The sequence below is a fragment of the Hypomesus transpacificus genome, chromosome 26 (assembly GCF_021917145.1).
Source record: "Hypomesus transpacificus isolate Combined female chromosome 26, fHypTra1, whole genome shotgun sequence".
In the NCBI taxonomy this organism is placed as follows: Eukaryota; Metazoa; Chordata; class Actinopteri; order Osmeriformes; family Osmeridae; genus Hypomesus; species Hypomesus transpacificus.
Genome location: NC_061085.1, coordinates 625554 through 652499, shown reverse-complemented (window position 1 = coordinate 652499; position 26946 = coordinate 625554). Strand labels below are relative to the sequence as shown.

At 43.8% G+C, this 26946-nt stretch overlaps 1 protein-coding gene across 5 annotated transcripts in view; it reads left to right on the top strand.

Moving 5' to 3' along the window:
• Positions 1-26946, top strand: part of opa1 (OPA1 mitochondrial dynamin like GTPase) — a 134210-nt gene that overhangs the window by 86964 nt on the left and 20300 nt on the right. For all 5 annotated transcript variants that reach the window (XM_047049950.1, XM_047049948.1, XM_047049949.1 and 2 more), the window contains 9 exons: positions 5290-5354; positions 5468-5544; positions 23462-23627; positions 23984-24136; positions 24531-24639; positions 25627-25706; positions 26306-26446; positions 26628-26744; positions 26826-26919. In XM_047049950.1, coding sequence (XP_046905906.1) covers positions 5290-5354; positions 5468-5544; positions 23462-23627; positions 23984-24136; positions 24531-24639; positions 25627-25706; positions 26306-26446; positions 26628-26744; positions 26826-26919 — 1002 coding nt within the window. The remainder of the gene's footprint in view (positions 1-5289; positions 5355-5467; positions 5545-23461; positions 23628-23983; positions 24137-24530; positions 24640-25626; positions 25707-26305; positions 26447-26627; positions 26745-26825; positions 26920-26946) is intronic.

Sequence of the window (26946 nt, the reverse complement as noted above, 5' to 3'; positions counted from 1 at the left end):
GAATCTGACACTTCCATGCATAGACTACAAGTAGCTAGCTACTGTTGTGAACCTGGCTTGTTTTGCAGTGGCTTACACGCTAAACAGATGATCGGAGTGTTGTGATGGGCTCAAATAAACACGCATGTTTTACAACCGGAGGATTGATCGGAAGACTAGAAACCGTTTTGTCAGATTAAAAAATGAAAACTATGCCTCTGACTGGTTTTGAACGTACAACCAGGGTTCTAAATTAACTATTTTGATCACCAGCCAATGTAGCAGGTAACTTTCTAAAGTAAATTCAGCCAATCAGAATTTCCACTAGCCAAACTCTTTCCGGTGAAAATAAGAACAATTATGAGTTTTACTGAATGCATTTGATCATTTTTTCAACATTGTTGGCATGAGAAACACATAATGAATAAATAATAAAATGAAGTAAAATGAAGCACAGAAGTATGATGCAAGGGTATGAGAATTCACCAACACCTAAGTAAGGATACGATTTATTGTAAATGGCTAAAAAGTCTATTTGCGTCATGAGATTGACTCCTGCCCATGCATTTACAGTAACGTACAGGAATTAATTAAACCGATTTAATATACTCTTTATTAAGAACAATGTATTTACATTACAGAAGACTGTGTCAGTATTAAGCAATATAATTTTTCTTTTGCGTAGACTACATGTGGCAATCCTTACAAAACATGACAACATTTTCATTGTCAAACACAAGCCATTCCCGACCCATCAGACATTTGGCATTACATTTTCTTTTTTTGTTTCTAGTGCTATCAATATCCTCATCCCCTGCCTCGTTCCTCTTCTCGCCCCCAGTAGTTTGTCCTAGCCACCGCCGCATTAAGTTAACTTTTTACTTTACTTTACTTTACTACTAGCTCCTATTACCTCCTGTGATCCTCTATGCTTCGTTTGACTTCTTCCTTGTGTTTTTTTGGTGGACGCTCGTATAAAACGTTATCACGTAGCATTACGGCACAGTGTTCATGGGAAACTTAGGAAGTACTGCCAGGGGGATAAATTACCGAGAACCATGCCGAGAACAGAGCCTTATGTATCATTCATGTAATTATGCCTCATGTTTCACCGGCCAAACTGGCTAGTGAGTTTTAATTAACACCCCCCCAAAATGAAATTTAACCCGCATTTGGCGGGTTAGCGGGTGTTAATTTAGAACCCTGCCTACAACCCTTTGCTTACCAGCACGACGTCTCAGCCAATAGAGCCATTCCCATACATGGATCATGCATATTTTAGTAACTGGAAAATAAAATAAGCCGTTTCTCCAATGGCGAGCATTGTCAGATTTCGTCCATTTTCAAACAGCTGTAATTCTTTCATATTTTTACATATCACGGTGAAACTTTGCATTGTACTTCAGGGGGCTGTCACCTTAAAGCCTATTAGGTTGGAAAAACCATCATTCAAAAAAACATTCAATTTAGTGACACAAACATATTGAGGCAATGTGGACATTTACATAAATACACCCATTTCAGCCATTTTGTATTTGATCCAATTGTCTTAAGTTACGTTTTTAAATACATCAATTATACATATCTGTACAAAATTAAGTCAATTTGACCTTTGGTTCAAGAGAAGCAGGGGCGGCTCCAGAATATTTTCAGTGGAGGGGCACAAGGGGGAGCAGCCGTGAATTGGGGCGGGAATCCAATTAAGTAATTAATACAAAAGTAATGTCACCACTGACATTTTAAATTCGATTAATGGGCATTATAGCAACACAAACATTTAGTTTCCTTAAATTGCATGATACCATATCAAACCATCAAACCATATTACCGTGCACGTAACTCTGCCAGGCTATTGCATTTTGTACTTCTGTCGATCAATTTCATATTTCTTGTTAGTTAGCCTACTGCATCCAATCAGCGCTAAAGTGTATTGGGGGGGAGTGTTTTCATTTGGGGGATGTACTCATATTAGGGGGTGTGGTTTGCACTTCAGGGCCACCGTACATATTAGCTCTATATCACATAGATTAAACAACAAATTTAGCCAATCCCAAATATAAGTAGGCTACTGTGTGAAATGTGTTATGGAGGGCATTTGGATTTTAATGAGTGACAGTGATCAGCTCAACGTGCCCTTTACTGTCATAAAATGACAGTTTACGGCTAGCTAGCTAGCTTAGTCTGACTTACCCTAGCAGTTACATTTAGCTAGCAATTTAAGTCGACATAAAATCCTAAATGTCTTGCATTACGCTAACAGAATTACAACAAAAGCTCATATTTATATTTTATTTAGCTAACTATATCAATATCATAGCTTTGTTATCTTAACCGTTAGACCAAGGGAAGAAAGTGCTACTTACAAAACGGACTCATGTAACATTCAAACTGGTTGTCTTGAGAATGAGCGCGGGTCCTAAGACAAATCTACAGTAATGCTGCAGATTGTTGTCGCAGCAAAAGGCCAATTAAGCAATAAAAACTGTGCTATCTGGGGAATGTGCGATTTAAATTATATTGTATAATAAAAATTCATGTATCCTATATACACACACCATCAAAACCTACCTCAGTTTACGCTGTCCAGAGTGTAACCTTTAGGGAAAGCGGGGATAATGGCTTCTGTCATGTTCTGTCCAGGCAATTATTTCGTATTGAGATTGACATCATTCAGAGCCAATGAAAATAGGGGGGGGGGGCACCTGAGAACGTGCCACTCCGTGCCCCCCCATTGGCTCCGCCCCTGCAGAGAAGAGGAATTTTGAAGGTTTTCCCAAATTATCACTGTACAGGAAAATCCATAATGGCGGACCTTATGGGTCCTTGCGGATCTTTTATTCCTCATGAAAAATTAGGCATGTACGCAACATTTCTGTGAATTGAAGCAATGGGGTTGAAATGCCATCACTTTGAAGTCTGATGTGGCCCATATTTGTTGTGTGGGTACCCACTTGGATGTAGTATCAATGTGCCAAATTAGAAAAATGTATGACCAGGGACGTTTTTGAGATATTGGGGCGCAAGGAGAAGAAAAATAAGAATAAGAATACTAACAAAAATAATAGGTTCCCTCCTACTGGAGAAACTCTAATAATACCAACAATTTCAATAGGGTTCCTCCTGACGGAGGAAATTGTAAAATGTAATAAAATGGACCCATCTGCAATGGCACACCTCACAATTTCCCCAGAAATTGTATCCTCTAGTTTATATTTTCCATTTACTTTTATCAATGATGAGAATGAGACATAACATATGGAAGTTTAGAACATCATTACAAGCATCCCCATTTAAGTAGAAAACATTACAATTATTTCCTCAGGGATCAAGATTCACTATCCAGAACTGGCCCATTATGGCATGTATGCACAACCTCTCTGTACACTATTCAATACAGGCAAGAATACCCCACACATAATAATAACACAATCACCTTATAATTCTGTTTGAACAGCAGTTGCACAAAAAAAAGAACTACAACATAAAGCTTTAACATAATTTGACTAAAGCACTAGATCAGTTCATCCTGATCTGATCCACCCGTTTTTTTGTTCTGTTATTCCTTGCTTACATTTTCTTCCTGGCCCAGATCAGCCCACCCATTCCCTGCCACATGTCTCGTCCATCCTGTTTTACCATGGGGAATGAGCCCAGACAGCTGCTGGCTCCCTCTAACAGCACTGGTGATGAATAGCCTAGCGACTGCCACTTCCCCTTCACATTGTGTGGCGTATTGATCAAAAGCCCATCAAAAACCTGCCAAGCCTGGTGCTGCCTTGGACCCTAATAGCAATTACCCTAATATCCATTGTGTAAGGAGAGATGGTGTGTGTGTGTGTGTAGTAGGGCTGTTCCCGACTAAGATTTTCTTTGGTCGACCAAAACTCGACTAAAACGTCTGAAACGCTTAAAAAAAAAACGTACAAACATTTTTGCGATCTGACTCAATGGCTGCTAGACATTGCAGATTCAGCCGCTAATAGTCTACTAATAATAAGACTCGTATCACCAGTCCTGTTGTAACCGAATGCCGATGGTTTTTAGTATCTCTTACAATGTACTACAAATTAAAAATATTGTTTGTTTAACATGCGAATCATCAGAGCGCGCTTATCACTGCCTGAAAACTTGCATGCGAACTTATGTAGAAGTTGAGTGGGGAACGTTGCAACAGAGAAAGATCTGTTGTCTTGGCCGGAGAAGATAATGTCATTCGATTTGGATGTGATTCTTATAATAGGCATATTATTTTTTCAACCCAGCGCGTTAGCATGAGTGAAGTAGGGCTAGACCAACTAATGTTTTTGAGGTGGTAGGCTACATAATTTTCGACGTCGGACTATGAAAAATAAACCGTTGTTGGCAGAGTTTGCATTCAACGTTTTTCGAGTCACCCGGTACTTTGTAAATGTAAATGTACTTTAATGAAATGACGCCATACAGATGTCTTACACATACACAGATGTCTTTGCCATTTTGACTAATAACACCGACAAAGTAGGCTATGGCAAAGTTTGTAGTTCTGCAGCCACTTGTGCTCGTGCCGTGTGCATATTACCAAAACAAAACAAAGCGCAGATCAACGAAAGGGAAAACAGTAACACCTTTTTTTTTTATTATTATATATTTTTAGAGTTGGTTTATTTGTCTTAAATAATATAATCTACAATTTCTGTTGAACATTTCGTTAATTCAGCAATGATGACACAAGCGGAAATCAGATCTCACACTGCCATATGGCAGCTCAACTAAAACAATCTAAGTCGACCAAGAGCATATCGACCAGAAAATCGACTAGTCGACCAAGTGGGGACAGCCCTAGTGTGTAGTGACTGTGTGTGTGTTTTCTTGAACTCAGACTTTTGAGACTGTATCCACGGCACCGAATCCTTGCCCGGAGAGGTTGAGTGCTGTGCTCATACAAACATAAAAACATATTTTTTGAGTTTGGCTGTATTGAATAATTGTAGTCCCATTTTAAAAATATATATGTTTAATGAAAACAGACCATAGCATTACAGTGTGTGTGTGTGTGTTTGTATATATATGTGTGTGTGTGTACATACACACATATATATATATATATATATACGTATATATGTATGTACTATATGTCCAGGCTTGATCCAGCTATTTGTTTCATATACAATTTTATAAAAATCTTATTCCTCATAGCCTGTGTCTTCTAAAAGCTTTACTACATAGAATAATGCATGCATATGTAAACTACTGATTCAGATTTAAGCCAAACTGCAGATTGTTTTCATGTTCAAAAGTATCCAGCTGTTATTGTGTACTTTCTGTCACTAGCATCTCGCTTCAACCTGGAGACAGAGTGGAAGAACAACTACCCTCGTCTTAGAGAGCTGGACAGGGTAACACACACACACACACACACACACACACTATTATGTCCAATACACACTCCTAAACTGTCTGTGTCACACCCACACCAGAAACCTATTCATTTTGGTAATCTTGTTTCTAGAATGAACTCTTTGAAAAAGCCAAAAATGAAATATTGGATGAAGTCATCAGCTTGAGCCAAGTGACACCAAAACACTGGCAAGTACAATTCTTGTTTAGTGTCATTATATTATTGGGTGACGTGTGGCTGTATTTCAACATGTGTCCATAAGATTGGAAAAGTACCTGTGGGATATATGGCGAGTAAGCTATTTGTTGTAAGGGTGTACCACAGGGTGGTTTGAGGTAACAAAAGTGCATACAAGTGGAAGTGCAATCAGTCATATGAGGAAACACGCTTCAACAGAGCGAAATGTATTATGTTAGACAAAATGGCCTACTGCCATTCTTAAACTGACATTTGGGATGAGAAGACTGCATGCATGTTCTGAAGTTTGATGTTACTAGTGCACAGTACACAGTGCCCGTGAAGCAGTCAGTGATTAAGATGTCAGTGAAACACACAAATACAGATTACTTGAACTATAGATAGTGCATAGTGCCCGGGATAAAATTTGTGGCACACACACACAGATTCCTGGAAATATAGGACACAGTGGCGGCGATGATGTCGGTGACACACACAGATTTCTGGAATTGTAAATGCCTGCCCGTGATGCAGCTGGTGATGACAGTCCTTTTCAGTGGCTTTGGTACCCATGTTTTTCAGATCACAATTGAAATTCTCTGTCATCTCTGAAGTACTTGTTCAACCTCCACATCATCTATTCTAGTCACGTCATTAAATTAATTTCTCATGATTTTAAACAAATTGCCAATGATGTGGTACATCCAAGCAAATTATTATGTAGCCTTCATTTGTCTGCTATAAATTGCTAATGTTATGTTGATAAAATTATATGATATTGGTTCTCTGTTAAATTGTCTTACCACCATAAACATCTAGACATTTTTTATAACAGAAGTCATTACATGCACAATGGTTGAGCCAGTTGTCATAATTGTAGGCCTAATTCACCATACAGCGCTTGCATGTACAGTTCTGCCGATCAAGGACACCAAAGTGGCAGGAATAGTGCCCGTGTCTGCGTAGCTGGTGATTACAATGTCATAGTGGATTTGGTTTTAAGAGTCTGTGCACATTTGCAATGAGCAGGCAGTTTTGACATCAGTAAACACATTAATTTGTGTAACAAAATTCACTGATCTATACTGAAAGTATATCCACTATATATTGTTGTTCTGTTAGCTAGCCAGCATTTCATCCATAAAGAAACCCCTTTGAAAACAGCTGATTCAATGTTTTGCCAGCAGTCAGCTCTAACCTTGATGATATTACTCAAAATCAAGTGGGTCGACTACAACCACAAAAAGGAACAACCTGAGGTACTGAAGCCCAAGGAGAACAGAAGTATTTTGGGCTGCTCTCCCAGACTGACCACAGGCGGGCAAGCTACAGCTTGTTCCCTGTCGAACTATGGCTTGCAACGACTGCAAACAACTTACTCAGAGGATAGTCGAACTGGAGGTAAGAGTCAGAACCCTCCTAGATATCAGAGAGACCGAAGACTTCATAGATGCCATGCTACCTAGCCCGGAGGCTAAGCTACCGGCTAATGAGCCACCCTTGGAACCAGCTTTCTTTCCACCAGCCGGTGGACCGAGGATGAGTCATGGCCTGCTCTTGGCGCTAAACCAAAGAGGCCTAGCGCCGCTTCTACCTTCATCGGAGATGTGACTGGCTCCAGGGATAAAAAGCAAAATAAGCGTGGCAGAAACTCTTCCCGCATCACCTCTCCTCCTGTCCCACTCAGAAACTGATTCAAACCATGGGAACTCTCTCTCCCTTGTGTGTGGAATCCAAGGCGAAGAGGCACAGGAGTGCTAGCCACGCAGCTAACAAACATGAAGGGCCCAGATCGCAGACACACCATGATGGTAGCTACTACACACATGCAAATCCAACACATCATAGTCTGCTGCGACCGGGAATCCCCCATTTCACTCCAAGCCCCTCTCGGACCACTCGGGGCGCTGTTCGACCCCCCTATCAAGCTTAATCAGACAACAATATCACAGGATTGTAAAGATCCAAGGTATGCCAAGACTATCCACAGCCCATCAGCACTTAGAGGAGCTAACACTGCTAGCACTTTAGAATCTACTTCTAGCACTGACACAGTGGCTAACCTTGGTCTAGCACAATGACCTATCATTGCTAACCCAAATAAGATAAGAACTGGCTCCGCAGCTACTAATAAGATGAACGTTAGAAATGCAAACACAACACCACATATGGCCACTATCTTGATTGGAGATGCCATGACAGCACATGTTAAACTGGCAAAGACAGAAAATATTTGTCTTAGCAACACATCTGTCGAGGAACTGTCGTCAGAGGTACTAACAATCCTCAACAATAAACCAAACAACCCTAAGATTATCATCCACGCTGGCTCGTTTGATATCTTACACAAGAAAACTGGTACTGAGATACTTAAAAAACATTTCACACAGCTACTGAGCACGCTCAACAGATATCAAGATGTATTCATCTGTGGACCAGTTGCATGCTTTCGAAGAGGAAAAGAAGCCTTCAGTCGACTCCTATCTTTCAACACATGGTTGGCATCAGTCTGTCTGGCACACAAACTGGGATTTATCAATAATTTCAATGTGTTCTGGAACTGTGCAGACCGTTTTCAAGCTTACGGACTCCACCCAAACCGTAGAGGGTCTCAACTACTACAGCAAACATCAGTCACGTGCTCCTGACCACAAATCAAGTTTTCCCTATCCCTGTTGTGTCTAAGCTGACTGACACATCCCAAACAACCTCCCATGGAACAAAACAGAACATTCAACAGCCTCCTGCAAGGCCTTGCACAGATCAGCACCCCCCAGATGAATTATCTTGTGATGGAACAGCTCAGTGACATAGACTTTTCCAAAGGACAGCCACCATGCTATTTCACTAGACATACCGGTCATCATCACAAACAGAAAATGGCATGTTAAAATGCATGGTTACAAACCGGAAACTAGTGTTAGAAGTCACAGAACTATCCATATTCTTCCAACAGATTTATCAACCCCTGTTTTATATGTTGATACCCCACAGATGAAACTGGCCCTTCTAAATGTTAGATCATTACATTTACATTTACATTTATTCATTTAGCAGACGCTTTTATCCAAAGCGACTTCCAAGAGAGAGCTTCACAAAGTGCATAGGTCACTGATAATAACAACAAGATAGCCCCACAGCATTGCGGGTAGTCAAAAACAAGAAGTACATATTGTGAACAACCAAAAAATAGTGCTAAAGGGAAGAAACCATAAGAGCATGTAGTTAAACAAGTTAAAAATTACACAACATTAATCTCTAAGTGCACCTGTAGGAAAACAATAAAAATAGGATTAACTAAAAAAGAATACAACACTTTAAGTCAGCTACCACTAACCAACAAGAGCAACAGTCTAAGCAAGAGTCATTGTGAACCTTGAGGAAACTAGCGTTGGGTTCAGCAAACCATTCCTAAGTACCATTGTACTCCCGGAACAAGTGTGTCTTGAGCCTTCTCTTGAAGGTGGAGAGACAGTCCGTGTCTCTGATGGAGGTGGGGAGTTGATTCCACCACTGGGGTGCCAGGCAGGAGAAGAGCTTGTGCTGGGACCGGGCGGTCTTGAGAGGTGGGACCACCAGGCGGTTGTCTGAAGAAGACCGTAGGTGGCGGGTGGGGGTGTAAGGCTGCAGGAGAGACTTGATGTAGTCGGGCGCAGTCATGTTCACTGCTCGGAAGGTCAGTACCAGGGTCTTGAATCTGATGCGGGCCGTTATGGGTAGCCAGTGGAGGGAGATGAGGAGCGGGGTAACGTGGGAGCGTCTGGGTAGATTGTAGACCAGACGGGCCGCTGCGTTCTGAATCCTCTGAAGAGGGCGGGTTGCGCATGATGGGAGACCGGCGAGCAGCGAGTTGCAGTAGTCCAACTTGGAGAGGACAAGTGCTTGGACAAGCAGCTGGGTGGAGTGCTCAGACAGGTATCTCCTGATCTTCCGGATGTTGTAGAGGGTGAATCTACACGACCGGGAGACCGCAGCAATGTGGGCCGTGAGGGAGAGCTCGTCATCCATGGTAACCCCAAGGTTCCTGGCAGAGGATGAGGGGGTCACCGTCGCAGATCCCAGGGTGATTGAGAAGTCATGGGAGATGGAGGGTTTGGCCGGGATGATGAGAAGTTCCGTTTTGGCAAGGTTCAGCTGGAGGTGGTGCTCAGTCATCCAGGCGGAGATGTCTGCGAGGCAGGCCTCGATCCTAGCTGAGATCCCCGGATCGGTCGGAGGGAATGACAGGTACAGCTGCGTGTCGTCAGCGTAGCAGTGGTAGGAGAAGCCATGGGAGGTGATGATTGGTCCAAGTGAGGTGGTGTACAGAGAGAAGAGGAGGGGACCAAGGACGGAGCCCTGTGGGACACCAGTGGAGAGCTGGCGTGGGCCTGACAGTTTGCCTCCCCAGGAGACCTGGTAGGATCTTCCCGACAGGTAGGATGAGATCCACTGGAGTGCAGTGCCAGTGATGCCCATCTCAGAAAGTCTGGAGAGCAGGATCTGGTGGTTAACCGTATCAAACGCCGCAGAAAGGTCCAGCAGAATGATGACGGATGACCTGGAAGCCGCTCTGGCAGACTGGAGGGCAGTGGTGACTGAAAGGAGGGCAGTCTCTGTGGAGTGGCCGGTCTTGAAGCCCGATTGGTTGGGGTCGACCAGGTTGTTCTGAGAAAGGAAGTTAGACAGTTGGTTAGATACAGCACGTTCAATTGTTTTAGAAAAGAAGGGCAACAATGATACCGGTCTGTAGTTCTGGAGGACGGCAGGGTTAAGGGAGGGTTTTTTGAGTAAAGGGGTAACTCTGGCCTGTTTGAAGGCAGAGGGGAAGGTGCCAGAGGTAAGAGAGGAGTTTAGAACATGGAGCAGAAAAGTTATGATAGAGGGGGAGATGGTTTGAAAGAGAGGGGAGGGGACAGGATCAAGGGGACAGGAGGTGGGGCGATGAGAGAGAATGAGGTCAGAGAGCTCTGCCTCGGACAGGGGAGAGAAGGAGTTTAGACATTTAGTTGGATCAGTAATGGAGGGTGAGGGGGTAGGAAGGGTGGGTTTAGGGAACCGACTGCTAATGTCGGCGACTTTTTTCTCAAAGAAGGAGGAGAAGTCGTCTGCTGTCAGGGTGGAGGGAGGGGGTGGGGGAGGTGGGTTAAGAAGGGTGGAGAAGGTAGAGAAAAGTTTGTGGGGGTTTGAAGCGGAGTTAATTTTGTTAAGGAAGTAGAGGGTTTTGGCACCAGTTATGTGAGAAGAGAAGGATTTGAGGAGGGAGTGATACTTATCAAGGTCCAGACCGTCTTTTGACTTGCGCCATCTCCTCTCAGCTGCTCGAAGGGTGGACCGTTCTTCACGAATAACATCCGTAAGCCACGGGCAGGGGGGAGAAGATCGTGCAGGCCTGGTAGACAGGGGACAGAGAGAGTCAAATGATGCAGTTAAAGTGGTTAGCAAGGTGTCGGTGGCAGTGTTAGTGGGGTGGGACGAGAACTCGTCAATGGGAGGGAGGGAGGATGTTACAATAGAGGAGAAGTGGGAGGGCGATAGCGAGCGGAGGTTGCGCCGGAAAGTTACGAGGGGAGGTAGGAGGGATTGGAGGGAGAGAGACAGTGAATTGGATAAAGTAGTGATCAGAGATGTGCAGTGGGGTTACAGAGGTTAAGTCAGTGATACAGTTACGTGTCAGGACGAGGTCTAGCTGTTTGCCTGCCTTGTGGGTTGCCGGTGTGCTCAGCAGAGTCAGGTCGAAGGAGGTCAGGAGAGACAAGAAGTCGACAGCCTGCATTCCTTGAAGGTGGATGTTGAAGTCCCCAAGGATTATCAGGGGGGTTCCATCATCCGGAAGGACGCTGAGGAGCATGTCCAGCTCCTCCACAAAGTCACTAAATAACAAATAATTTCTAGTTAATGATCTGGTCAAAAAAAACAAATTAGATTGCATCTGTTTAACAGAAACCTGGCTAAACAATGACACGGCAACAGCAACTGTGATAGAAGCGTGTCCGCCAGATTACAGCTTTCACCAAGTTTCTAGGAAATCAAAAAAAGGTGACAAGTTTCCGAAGATTATTTTGAGAACAGGGCACTGCAAAGTTCATATTTTGTAGGTGTCCTTTTTATAATCCAAAGGGAGTGCAGTGCCGCGATTTACGTTGTTTGTACAAGCCTTTCCACATTTCAAAAAAATAATTTGCCACCAGTTTTACAGATCTTTTTCAGCCATGTTCAGCTTGAAACATAGCTTCACTAGCGCGCGCATTAGGAGACTGTATTGGACGCTGTATGATAACTTCAGTGAATTTTGTTTTGTTAACAAAATAATGCTAAGCGAATTTTCTTTTACAACCGATATGTCCAGGTTAGTAAGTAAGACTTTATTTATATAGCACATTTCATACAGGAATTGCAGCTCAAGGTGCTTTACATAAAATCAACAAAAACTATAATACAAGTGAAACATATAACAAAACACATGCACTCTCGCACAGTCTTTGTGGTTTCCCAATTGAAATAAAATAAAAACAAAAATAAAGTACAATTATAATAATAATAATAAAAACTACAAAATAACAAAATACAATAACTTAACAAAATAGATCAAATGTAACACATAAGCAATAGTGCAAGTCAAACAGAAGCCGCAATCTTTGCGGGAATACAAAACAAATCTATACAAACACTAATATAACTCATAAAAGTTGTAAAACCCTTCTGAGATAAAAATGTGTTTAATGCTTTGGTAAAAAGGTAAGTTTTAAGCTGTCATTTAAAAATGTTCAGCGTATTTGCTTCCCTAATATTTATGGGTAATTTGTTTCATAATTTTGGGGCGTAATTGGCAAAGGCTGCATCACCAATCTTCTTATGACTGCTTCCGGTGACCTCTAATAGGCCTGCATTTGATGATTGCAGTGTTCTAGCTGGTGTGTAGTTTATGAGGGGGTTAGAAATGTAGCTAGGTCCTTGTCCGTGTAGAGCTTTGTATGTGCGGAAAGGGACCTTAGTCAATTCTGAAGGTAACAGGGAGCCAGTGTAAAGTAGCTAGGACAGGACTAATGTGTTCTCTCCTTTTAGTTTTGGTTAATAATCTATCTGCCAAATTTTTTATGAGCTGTAGTCGTTCAGTGGTTTTCTTGGGAAGACCATTGAAAAGTGCGTTACAGTAGTCCAGCCGGCTGGATACAAAAGCATGAATTAACTTCTCTGCATCATTTTGGTTTATACAGTGCCCTCCAAAAGTATTGGAACAGTGAGGCCAATTCCTTTATTTTTGCTGTAGACTGAAAACATTTGGGCTTGACATCAAACGATGAATGTGAAACCAGAGATCAACGTTTCAGCTTTTATTTCCAGGTATTTACATCAGGATCTGATGCACAAATTAGAAAATATCACCTTTTTGTTCGAACCCACCCATTTGTCACGTGAGCAAAAGTATTGGAACATATGACTGACAGGTGTGTTTTGTTGCCCAGGTGTGTCCTATTACATACATTATTCAATCAATAAATACCACTGAATGTCTACACTCAGGTTCAGATTGGGTAAGATAGGTTTTGTCTATGCAGACTGTATTCAGAGGTGAAAACAACATGAAAACCGGAGCGCTGTCTTTGGGTGAAAAACAAGCAATTGTGAGTCTTAGAGAAGATGGAAAATCAATCAGAGCCATTGCAGAAACATTGGCCATAGCCAGTACAACCATTTGGAATGTCCTGAAGAAGAAGAAAACTACTGGTGTACTAAGTAACAGACGTCGAACAGGTAGACCAAGGAAAACATCAGCAGTTGATGACAGAAACATTGTGAGAGCTGTAAAGAAAGACCCTAAAACAACTGTTAGTGAGATCAGCAACAACCTCCAGATGGCAGGAGTGAAGGTATCACTATCTACTGTTCGCAGAAGACTTCATGAACAAAAGTACAAGGGCTACACCAGAAGATGCAAACCACTCATTAGCAAGAAGAATAGGAAGGCCAGGCTGGAATTTGCCAAAAAGTACAGAGATGAACCTCAAAAATTCTGGGACAAAGTTTTATGGACTGATGAGACAAAGATTAACTTTTACCAAAGTGATGGAAAGGCTAAAGTTTGGAGAAAGAAAGGAACTGCTCATGATCCCAAACACACAAGCTCATCTGTGAAACACGGTGGAGGTAATGTCATGGCTTGGGCTTGCATGGCTTCTTCTAGGACGGGCTCATTAATCTTCATTGAGGATGTAACACATGATGGCAGCAGCAAAATGAACTCGGAAGTCTACAGAAACATTTTGTCTGCCAATTTAAGGAAAGATGCAACCAAACTGATTGGCAGAGCCTTCATCATGCAGCAAGATAACGACCCAAAACACACTGCCAAAACAACAAAGGAGTTCATCAGGGCCAAGAAATGGAAGGTATTAGACTGGCCAAGTCAATCTCCAGACTTAAACCCTATAGAGCATGCATTTTACCTGCTTAAGAGGAGACTGAAGGGAGGAACCCCACAAAACAAACAACAACTGAAAGAGGCTGCAGTGAAAGCCTGGGAAAGCATCAAAAAGGAAGAATGCAAAAGTTTGGTGACGTCAATGGGTCACAGACTTGCTGCAGTTATTGAAAGCAAAGGATTTGCAACTAAATATTAAGTCTTATTCACTTAAATATGTTTTAAGTATATCTGTTCCAATACTTTTGCTCACATGACAAATGGGTGGATTCAAACAAAATGTGATATTTTCTTAGTTGTGCATCAGATCCTGATGTAAATACCTGGAAATAAAAGCTGAAACGTTGATCTCTGGTCTCACGTTCATTATTTGATGTCAAGCCCAAATGTTTTCAGTCTACAGCAAAAATAAAGGAATTCGCCTCACTGTTCCAATACTTTTGGAGGGCACTGTATATGGTCGTACCTTTGCTATATTCCTCAGGTGAAAGAAAGCAGTTTTGTTCACTTTATTAATGTGAGAGTTGAAATTCAAATCTGAGTCCAGGATTACACCGAGATTTGTCACCTCTGGTTTAAGCCAGGGGGTTAATTCTCCTAGATTCTTAGTAAGCATCTCTCTTTTGGATTTGGGGCCACATAGTAGGACTTCCGTTTTGTCTTCATTTAATTTAAGAAAGTTATCATTCATCCATTTGTTTATTGCCAACAGGCAGTTGGTAATGGAATTGATGGCCGTTGCATTGTTGGGTTCAGTGGATATATATAGTTGTGTGTCATCCGCATAGCTATGGAAATCTATGGTGTGTTCTCTGATTATGTCTCCGAGTGGTAACATATAAAGAGAAAAAAGTAATGGACCTAAGCAGCTTCCTTGAGCAACCCCATAGCAGTTCTCATGTTTCTATGATCTCCTAAACTTCCTTCCTGTGATATATGATTTCATCCAGTTCAATACACTCCGTGAACCCAATAAGCTTTTCCAGTCTATTGATTAGGATGTGGTGATCAATGGTATCAAATGCTGAACTGAGATCTAACAGGATAAAGATAGACTTTATTTGCATCAGAGTTTAGTCTGAGGTTGCTAATTATTTTGGTGAGAGCAGTTTCAGTACTGTGATATTTCCTGAAACCTGACTGCGAAACTTCCAAGATGTTATTTTCTTCAAGAAAATAATTTAATTGGACTAATACTATTTTTTCCAGTACTTTACTAATAAATGGAAGGTTTGATATAGGTCTGTAATTTGCAAGTATACTGTTATCCAATTTGGGTTTCTTTAATAGGGGCTTTACAACAGCTGTTTTGAAGGCGTCTGGGAAGACGCCAGTTCTAAGGGATGTGTTTATAATCTCTAGCACCGGACCTGAGACACTATCAAACGCTCGCTTAAAGAATGTTGTGGGTATAGGATCAATATCTGAGGTTGTGGAGTTAGATCCGCTGACAATTTTGGAAAGTTCACTAATTGTGATACAGGTAAATGTGCTCATTGTTATGTTGCAGAATATACTGATGTCAGTTTCAACCCCACTATTAATAATACTAGCTCTGATCAAATGTATTTTGTTCTTGAAGAACAAAGCAAGCTCTTCACATTTAACTGCTGAGGCTGGAGGGAGGGGCATGCACAGTGTTTAGTAGCTGGTCACTGGTGGAGAAAAGAACTCTGGAATTTCTGGCATTTTCTGTAATAATGTTGGAGAAAGATTCTCTCCTTGCTAGAAGGATGGTTTTGTTATAGGTGGTTAGTGTATCTTTGTAGATATTGTAGTGGAAAGTGATCTTTGTTTTCCTCAATTTTCTCTCTGCTGCACGGCATTTTCTTTTCGTTTGACTAACATTTTTATTACTCAGCCATGGGGAGGTTCTGCTTGTGGACTTCTTTTTGTTTTTTTTGGTGCAATTGAGTCTGACACAGATAATGGTGCATCATTGAGGTTCTCTACCATTTCATTCAGAGAGTTATCATGATTAGTTGGCTCATATAGAGCAAATTGTTCAGAAAATGTCATCATAGCTGTGTTATCTAGATGTCTTCTTTGGACTAAGAATTATTTTGTGGTTTTTGTTAGGATAATTTCCACATTAAAAAGTATACAATGATGGTCTGAGAGGGGTAGATCAGTTATTGAAATATTATTGATGTTTAGTCCGAATGTTCTGTTCCATGGGAGGTTGTTTGGGATGCGTCAGTCAGCTTAGACACAACAGGGATAGGGAGAAAAACTTGATTTGTGGTCAGGAGCATGTGACTGATGTTTGCTGTTAGTAGTCGAGACCCTCTACGGTTTGGGTGGAGTCCGTCAGCTTGAAAACGGTCTGCACAGTTCCAGAACACATTGAAATTATCGATAAATATCAGTTTGTGTGCCAAACAGACTGATGCCAACCATGTGTTGAAAGATAGGAGTCGACTGAAGGCTTCTTTTCCTCTGCTAAAACATGCAATAGGTCCACTGATGAATACATCTTGATATCTGTTGAGCGTGCTCAGTAGCTGGATGAAATGTTTTTTAAGTATCTCAGTACCAGTTTTCTTGTGTAAGATATCAAACGAGCCAGTGTGGATGAAAATCTTGGGGTTGTGTGGGTTATTGTTGAAGATTTTTTGCACCTCTGATGACAGTTCCTCGACAGATATGTTGGTAAGACAAATATTTTCTGTCTTTGCCAGTTTAACATGTGCTGTTATGGCATCTCCAATCAAGATAGTCCCTCCTTGAGTCACCACCTTACCGCGGTGGAGGGGTTTGCGTGTCCTAGTGATCCTGGAAGCTATGTTGTCGGGGGCTTCATGCCCCTGGTAGGGTCACCCAAGGCAAACAGGTTCCAGGTGAAAGACCAGACAAAGCGTGGCTCAAAAAACCAACCATGAAGAAATACAACAATGGTTCTCAGTTGCCCCTGCCCGGAAGCGGGTCACCGGGGCCCCCCCCTGGAGCCAGGCCCGGGGGTGGGGCTCGATAGCGAGCGCCTGGTGGCCGGGCCTTTTCCCATGGGGCCCGGTCGGGCACAGCCCGAAGAGACAACGTGGGACCCTCTTCCAGTGGGCTCACCATCCGCAGGAGGGGTCATGGGGGTCGGGTGCAGTGTGAGACGGGCGGCGGCCGAAGGCGGGGGCCTTGGCGGTCCGATCCTCGGCTGCAAAAGCTAGCTTTAGGGACGTGGAACGTCACCTCGCTGGCGGGAAAGGAGCCTGAGCTGGTGCGCGAGGTAGAGAGTTTCCGGCTAGATATAGTCGGCCTCGCCTCGACGCACAGCGTAGGCTCCGGAACCAGTCTCCTTGAGAGGGGCTGGACTCTCTTCCACTCTGGAGTTGCCCTTGGTGAGAGGCGTCGAGCTGGGGTGGGAATACTGGTTTCCCCTCGGTTCGGCGCCTGTACATTGGGGTTCACCCCGGTGGACGAGAGGGTAGCCTCCCTCCGCCTTCGGGTGGGGGGACGGGTCCTCACTGTCGTTTGTGCTTATGCACCAAATGGCAGCTCAGAGTACCCACCCTTTTTGGAGTCTCTGGGGGGGGTGCTGGAAAGCGCTCCTCCCGGGGATTCCCTCGTCCTCCTGGGGGACTTCAATGCTCATGTGGGCAATGACAGTGAGACCTGGAGGGGCGTGATTGGGAGGAACGGCCCCCCCGATCTGAACCCGAGTGGTGTTTTGTTGTTGGACTTCTGTGCTAGACACGGTTTGTCCATAACGAACACCATGTTCAAGCATAAGGGTGTCCATATGTGCACCTGGCACCAGGACACCCGAGGTCTCAGTTCGATGATCGACTTTGTAGTCATGTCATCGGACTTGGGGCCGCATGTCTTGGACACTCGGGTGAGGAGAGGGGCGGAGCTGTCAACTGATCACCACCTGGTGGTGAGTTGGCTTCGATGGTGGGGGAGGACGCCGGTCAGGCCTGGCAGGCCCAAACGTAATGTGAGGGTCTGCCGTCAAGCTGAAGAAGGAGGCCTATCGGACTTTATTGGCTGGTAGGACTCCAGAGGCAGCTGATGTGTACCGGCAGGCCAAGCGGAACGCGGCTTTGGCGGTCGCGGAGGCAAAAACCCGGGCATGGGAGGAGTTCGGCGAGGCCATGGAGAATGACTTCCGAACGGCTTCAAAAAGGTTCTGGACCACCATCCGGCGGCTCAGGAGGGGGAAGCAGTGCTCTGTCAACACTGTATACGGTGGGGATGGTGCGCTGCTGACCTCGACGGGGGACGTCCTGGATCGGTGGAAGGAATACTTCGAAGACCTCCTTAATTCCACCAACACACTTTCCGACGTGGAGGCAGAGTCTGGGGACATCGGGGGGGGCCCTTCTATCTCTGGGGCTGAGGTCGCCGAGGTGGTTGAAAAGCTCCGCGGTGGCAGGGCCCCTGGGGTGGATGAGGTCCGCCCGGAGTTCCTTAAGGCTCTGGATGTTGTAGGGCTGTCTTGGTTGACACGACTCTGCAACATCGCGTGGACATCGGGGACAGTGCCTCTGGACTGGCAGACCGGGGTGGTGGTTCCCCTCTTTAAAAAGGGGGACCGGAGGGTGTGCTCCAACTTTAGGGGGATCACACTCCTCAGCCTCCCTGGGAAAGTCTATTCAGGGGTCCTGGAGAGGAGGGTCCGTCGGATTGTCGAACCTCGGATTCAAGAGGAGCAATGTGGTTTTCGTCCTGGCCGTGGAACAGTGGACCAGCTTTATACCCTCCGCGGAGTCCTGGAGGGTACATGGGAGTTCGCCCAACCAGTCTACACATGTTTTGTGGATTTGGAAAAGGCGTTCGACCGTGTCCCTCGGGGGCTCATGTGGAGGGTGCTCCGAGAGTACGGGGTACCGGATTTCCTGATCGGGGCTGTCCGGTCCCTGTACGACCGGTGCCAGAGTTTGGTCCGCATTGCCGGTAGTAAGTCGAACTTGTTTCCGGTGAGGGTTGGACTCCGCCAGGGCTGCCCTATGTCACCGATTCTGTTCATTACCTATATGGACAGAATTTCTAGGCGCAGCCAGGGTGTTGAGGGGGTCCGGTTTGGTGACCTCAGGATCGGGTCGCTGCTTTTTGCGGATGATGTGGTCCTGTTGGCTTCATCGGGCCGTGACCTTCAGCTCTCACTGGAGCGGTTCGCAACCGAATGTGAAGCGGCTGGGATGCGAATCAGCACCTCCAAATCTGAGGCCATGGTAATCGACCGGAAAAGGGTGGAGTGCCATCTCCGGGTCGGGGAGGAGATCCTGAACCAAGCGGAGGAGTTCAAGTATCTCGGGGTCTTGTTCACGAGTGAGGGAAGAATGGAGCGCGAGGTCAACAGGCGGATCGGTGCGGCGTCCGCAGTGATGCGGGCTCTGCATCGGTCCGTCGTGGTGAAGAAGGAGCTGAGTCGAAAGGCGAAGCTCTCTATTTACCAGTCGATCTACGTTCCTACCCTCACCTATGGTCACGAACTATGGGTAGTGACCGAAAGAACGAGATCGCGAATACAAGCGGCCGAAATGAGCTTTCTCCGTAGGGTGTCCGGGCTCTCCCTTAGAGATAGGGTGAGAAGCTCGGTCATCCGGGAGGGGCTCAGAGTAGAACCGCTGCTCCTCCGCGTTGAGAGGAGCCAGCTGAGGTGGCTCGGGCATCTGATTAGGATACCTCCTGGACGCCTCCCTGGTGAGGTGTTCCGGGCACGTCCCACTGGGAAGAGGCCCCGGGGAAGACCCAGGACACGCTGGAGGGACTATGTCTCTCAGCTGGCCTGGGAACGCCTTGGGGTCCCCCAGGAAGAGCTGGCGGAAGTGGCCGGGGGGAGGGAAGTCTGGGCCTCCCTGCTTAGGTCGCTGCCCCCGCGACCCGATCCCCGGACAAGCGGCAGATGACGATGACGACGACGACGATCAAGATAGTGGCCATCTGTGGTGTTTGCATTTCCAACGCTTACCTTATCAGTGGCTACGGAGCCAGTTTATAGGTTATTTGGGTTAGCACTGATAGCACCTTGTGCTGGACCAAGGTTAGCCACTGTGTCAGTGCTAGCAGGAGATTCTATAGGGCTAGTGCTTGCAATGTTAGCTCCTCTAAAACCAATTTTTGATAATCCTGTGATATTGTTGTCTGATTAGGCTTGATAGGGGGTCGAATAGCGTCCCGAGTGGTCCGAAAGGGGCTTGAAGTGAAATGGGGGACTCCCGGTCGCAGCAGACGATGATGTGTCGGTGTTTGATTTGCGTGGCTGGCACTCCTGTGCCTCTTCGCCTTGGATTCCACATACAAGGGAGGGAGAGAATCTCTTTCTGAGTGGGACAGGAGGAGAGGTGATGGAGGAAGAGTTTCTGCCTCGCTTTCTTTGCTTGGTGCCAGTCCCCTCCGATGAAGGTAGAAGCGGCGCTAGGCCTCTTTGGTTTGGCGCCGAGAGCAGGCCATGACTCATCTGGTCCACCGGCCGGTGGAGAGAAAGCTGGTTCCAAGGGTGGCTCATTAGCCGATAGCTTAGCCTCCGGGTTAGGTAGCATGGAATCTATAAAGTCTTCGGGCTCTCTGATATCTAAGAGGGTTCTGACTCTCAGCTCCAGTTAGGCTATCCTATGTTTTTTGCAGTCGTTGCAAGCCATAGTTCTACAGGAAACAAGCTTTAGCTTGATTGCCTGTGGTCAGTCTGGGAGAGTGGCCAAAAATACCTCTGTTCTCCTTGGGCTTCAATCCCTCAGGTTGTACCTTTTTGTGGTTGTGGTCGATCCACTTTGCCTCTATCAGAAGTACTTGTTTCTGAGTAATATCATCCAAAAATATCAAAATGATTCAAACTTCAGAGCACTTCTCCATGAATGTGACTGCTCTCTTCCTATGTCCTTGAGGTAACCTTAAATTACTTATTTTGTGATCTGGCGCTATATTAACATTTACATTACATTTATGCATTTAGCAGATGCTTTTATCCAAAGCGACTTCCAAGAGCTTTACAAAAGAGCATAGGTCACTGATCATAACAACGAGGTAGCCCCAAACATTCCAAGCAGCCAAAACATGAAGCATACATTGTGAAAAACCAAATAAGTGCCAAAGGGAAGAACCATAAGGGCATGCAGTTAAACAAGTTACAATTAAACAACATGAAACCCAAAAAGTGCAAGTACAATTAAACATTATGAAACCCAAAAAGTGCAAGAGTGTACCTGTAGAAGAATAATCAACAATAAAATATTTCACAGCGAGTACAAAAGTTTAAATCCGTTATAACTAACCAACAAGAGCAACAAGTCTCTCAATAAGAGTCATTATGAACCTGGAGGAAACTAACATCAGGTTCAGCCAAGCATTCCTTAGTGCCGTTGTACTCCCGGAACACGTGCGTCTGAGCCTTTTCTTGAAGGTGAGGAGACAGTCAGTGTCCCTGATGGAGGTGGGGAGCTGGTCCACCATTGGGGAGCCTCCCTAATATAATGGTACGGGAAACACTGGACATGCATGACAATGCACAATGTCATGCTGCAAAGGATACCTCTGTGTCATTGGCTGCTATGGGCATAAAAGGAGAGAAATTCATGGTGTGGCCACCATCATCCCCTGACTTCAACCCTATTGAGAACATTTGTAGCATCCTCAAGTAAAAGATCTATGAGGGTGGGAGGCAGTTCACATCAAAACATCAGCTCTGCGAGGCTATTCTGACATCCTGCAAAGAAATTCAAGCAGAGACTCTCCAAAAACTCAAGTTCAATGGATGCAAGAATTGTGAAGGTGATATCAAAGAAGGGGTCCTATGCATAATAATTTGGAACAGTGCATTTTATTTTTAATTTTTAATTTTTTTATACTTATTATTGGAAGGTTTGTTCAATTAAGCAATAAGCCCCAAGAGGCCGTGTTTTGCGCTGATTTTAGAACATTTAAGGGGGTTTTCGAAAAACCCCTTACCTGTTCTAAAATCAGCGCAAAACACAGACTCGCAGGGCTTATTGCTTAACACATTTTCTAAAACTGTTACTACAAATATTTGATATGGTTTCATAAATAAAAACAATTAGAAACAAAATAGTTTAATAATAAACTGTCACTCTTCCGCCACTACAAAGTATAGTTCCTACATAAATCGTTGCCACACAACAGCCAGATGGACACCTTTGCCGTCTTTTTTTATTTAAAATATTTGATGCGTAGTGATATGGAATGTTAAAGAATGTTTTGAGGACAACCTGTAAGGTTATGCTGGATTTTACAATGGCATGGAACGCGATATAGCCAATAACAATCAAGGATGGGAACAACCAGTTTAAGAATAAAATGTTTGTCAAGTCATCAACTGTTAACATTATACTGACTCATGCTCATTTGCATCGACTATTTGGGAACATCAGAGAAAGACACCAACATTTCAAATGCACGTTTTTTTTATTTATTTTTTTTACAAATATTCTAAATTCTCATTTAAATTTGACAGCCATAATCCTGTTCTTTAGTAGTTGTGAAAAAATGTCAGCGCTACTTATACCCAAAACCATGACTTTATCATGACTTGTTTGCAGCATTCTATGATTAAGAGCTTAATCAAAGTAGACTGTATGAGACAGGCTAGGTCATGGCCTATACAAAATAATGTAGCTCAAAAAAAAAAAATTGTTTGTTTTTGGCTGAGCAAGTGTAATTTTTTGGGCTGTACTTTTCCTCATATATTTTTATTAGGGTTATTTTAATTCCATTATTTTATAACATGTATATAAACCTGTTGCTAGTCAAATAAATAAAGTGTATTTACTACTCATTTTCCTGTTGACACAGAATTTGTATTAATATGTTGTCTTTTTTCTAAAACTAATTATGTCAGCTGACTTCAGAATTTCATTGAACAAAACAGGTTTGGTTCTAAGTAAGGTGACATCACATTCCAGGGTCAATCCTTCAGCCAATCGGGTGTACATTATATATTTATGTTCTGACAACAGGAGAATAAATGAGTCTAACGCTATCAAGTGCGATGGCTCAATTTGCTGATGAAACTACCTGGGGGTGTTTGGCGTATATTGATAAGAGGGAGCAGGGAGCCCGAACAAAGGGAGGCGAATGAAAAATGAATGTGTGCTTATGATAAATGAGAAGGTCCATGGCCCCAAGGGGGAATCCAGCTAGGCTGTGTCCCATTGTCACACAACCATGGCTGGATACTGAGATAGAAGGTTTGCAGACTTTTATCAAGGGCAAATTCAACACTACACCAAGTGTATCTTGCATGTTCATTGTGAGTGGTGTTGTCCAGTCACTCTCGCCCACAGCACCACTGAAAGGACATGGGAACTGTATGAACTATAATTAGGTTAAACTAAAAGGACTACCCTTAAACCTTTTTAAGGAAGAAACAAAATATCCCCTCAGTAGATATGGTTTCCCATCTTAGATTGGGATATTTCCAAACCACGGCTTTAATACTGGATTGTTTCTCTTGAAAAAGGATAAGCAGATCTTACTGATAGGACTTTATTTTATGTTACATCAATGATTTTATGACCTTTTATGTCATTACTATGTACTAATTGTGGCTACTATATGACCTTCGTTGTTCCTTCCAGGGAGGCCATCCTGCAGAAGAAGCTTTGGGAGCGTGTGTCCACCCACGTCATAGAGAACATCTACCTGCCAGCCGCCCAGACCATGAACTCCGGCACCTTCAACACCACTGTGGATATTAAGCTCAAGCAGTGGACAGACAAGCAGCTGCCACACAAAGCACTGGAGGTAGTAGAATACAGCTGGCTCAGCACATCTGGCCAAAGGCTAATTGAAGAGACCATGCATAGATCAATGTCTCCATAACTTCAACAAAAATGTGTAAATTATAATTTTAATTAGATTCCCCAGTTGGGTAAGAGTTTATTATAACTACAAGGTATGAAATATAGTTTTAGTTTAAAGTATGCGACCAGTCATTCATTGTGTCCTTGTGATATGTCTTGATAGTGGTAGTTGTGAAAAAAGTATTTATTTTAATACAAATAAATACAAAACGTACAGTATGTTGTAAGTATGTCTATGCCTGACAGCCGATGTTAAGAGGTAAGACAACTGGTCTTCTTTGCTCCACTCAACTCCAGGTTGCCTGGGAGACACTGCAAGAGGAGTTTGCACGTTTCATGTCAGAGTACAAAGGGAAGGACCAGGACGACATATTCGACAAACTGAAAGAGGCTGTAAAAGATGAGAGCATCAAAAGGCACAAATGGAATGAAAGAGCTATGGACAGCTTGGTAAAATACACACACACGTTTTAGTTTTTTCAAACATGGGTATCATACAGAATAGAATAATTGGAATCTTTGTCATTGTACAAAAACGAAAATTGGATGCATTCCGATCAGTGCAACACAAAGTAATCAGTTCAACTGCATTTGTATACAAGCAAAGTATTGTCACAGAGAAGTGTACATAACAAGAACATATTGTGTAAACATCCTGTAGCCAACTTGGGTTGGTTGGACCAGCCTCCAAATTACTCACACACACATCACCCGGACACAGACGTTCACATTGTAGAAAGACACAGTTACTCTGCAGACTCGCTTGGGAATATGCCTAACCTTCTGTCTCTGCCTCATAGGTGCTCGTATCAATATATTGTTTTGACCCCTGTGTGTCCATCAGAGGGTGATCCAGCACAATGCTCTGGAGGACCGCTCCATCACGGACAAGCCCCAGTGGGATGCTGCCATCCAATTCATGGAGGAGACCTTGCAGTCTCGTCTTAAAGACAGTACGCATCTCCTTTCTTTTTCCTCCATCTCCTCTGCACCTACAATCGTCAATTCAACAACAATGACGATCAGCCATACATAGTTGGGGTGTAACAGAGGGGCGTCTGTGTTCCCTCGAAACGCCTCGTCAACTGATGTTTGGGGCGAACACGGGCTGTAGGGCTCATTTTTGGATACTGACTTTGCATTGTTCGAAGTTAGTGAGAGCAGTGTAAAGTAAAATCTAGATGTTTGGTTGTGTGTAATTTACGTTTGAATTACATGTTAAATTTGGGCAAACGGCAGATAACAAGTGTTTAAGAGTGATGAAGAAAGTGTTTTGTCCGTCTCTTCATAAACGGAGTGACCAAGTTCAGTTGAGTTCTGGATTTTAATAAGTATTTATCAATCTGCAGATTGGGAGAGAAAACCAGACCCCTGGAAATAAATGACAACACCAGGCTTAGGTCTCAATCATGTGTCTCTCCCCTCTGAAGGCCGGAGGAGGGAGGACTATTTTTTATAGGGCACAAGAATGTAAACATAGATAGTGACAGTCAGGCAGTAATGAATTTACAACAGTCTCAGAGAAAGAGATTCACAGCTCCCAACACATGACCACTCAGACTAGAGAGATCATAGTTGGCGCTCTCCTTGTAGTCATGACAGAGGACGTTTACCCAGTGCTTTCTCCTGATCCCAAACATTATTAACCCTGACACATAAATACAATCTACTCTTATTAATAGCAAGCTTACATGAGAACATACTAATTAGTATCCAATTACTAGTTCTAATGATGGTGAATGATTTAAGCACACAGGAAATCCCAATTTCTTCCACAAGAGCAGCCTTGGTGATTATGTCTTCACATGAACTCTTAATGGTTCACGTTTCAAGTATTTTCGGGTGAGGATGTTGATACTGACAGTAGTCTTTCAATCTCTTTTACTTGCTCTCTCCTCTCTCTTTACCGTATCTCTATCCTGTGTCACCATTCACTGAAGCTGAGTCAGTGATCAATGACATGGTGGGTCCTGACTGGAAGCAGAGGTGGATGAGCTGGAAGAACCGCACCACAGAACAGGTCAGGGTGGTCATTTTAATATGTAATCACATTCATTGCAAATTTTTTATTATTATGATTATTTTTGTAATACGTAAACCTGCTTTATTATTTCCTTTCTCTAACCTTCCAACAAATTCTGAGGGTTCTATGGGCATTTAGCAAATCTACAGTTTGACAGCTTTAAATCTTCTCACTTCAAAGGGGTGAGGGCGGGGGGGGGGGTGCTTATTGCTAAGGTGTGGTAATTTACAGATCGACTGTGAGGAGAATAGAAGAGATTTTACTTGGTACATTTCCACATCTACAGATAAAGATGAGGATATGGCTTTATCAATTAAGATAAACAGTGAAGTTACCACCTTACAGTTTTGTAATGAGTGTAATGTTGATCAAACTACACAAAATGTGCATAACTTTTTTTTTCTTTAAGGCAGGTCATTCACACAGTAACATTTACACAAACGTAAAACAACATTTCAAGTCAGAGCTTTTCTAAATTAAGGAGATTGAAGAGATAACAGCCATATGAGGCGGCTTCTGAGTTCCTCCTCTTCCTCGCTGTCCTCTCCTTGTCATTTACATCCGTCTTGCGTGCTTCCTGTATGTCGTCTCCCCAGCACACTCGTAATGAAACCAAGAATGAGCTGGAACGCCTGTTGAAGCTTCACGAAGACCACACTGCCTACCTGGCCAATGACGAGGTCACCACCGTCCGCAAGAACCTGGAAGGCAGAGGGGTTGAGGTGGACCCTGTCCTGGTGAGGAATGGCACTTTAAAGACCAGCCCCCCCTCGCCCCCCTTCTTAACCACAATAGAATTATCACTTGGAACATATTCCTAGTCTTCATTTGTGTAGTATCAGTGTTGTGTATTTTACATGGTGTTTTCCTTGGTGTTCAGTTGTGAACTCCCCCACACCTTTATTTTTGCCCCGTCAGATCAAGGATACATGGCATCAGTTATACCGACGCCACTTCCTCCAGAAGGCCCTGTCCCACTGTAATCTCTGTAAGAGGGGCTTCTACTACTACCAGAGACACTTTGTTGACTCTGAGGTGAGGAGCCTGGGGGGGGGGGGGATTTTAATGCATCTTGTGGTCTGTGCTCAAGGTGACATGTGTTTGGTGTTCCCCCAGCTGGAGTGCAATGATGTTGTGTTGTTCTGGAGGATTCAAAGGATGTTGGGCATCACGGCCAACACACTCCGCCAGCAGCTCACAAACACCGAGGGTAGGTGGGAGGCGTGCGACCTGTGGG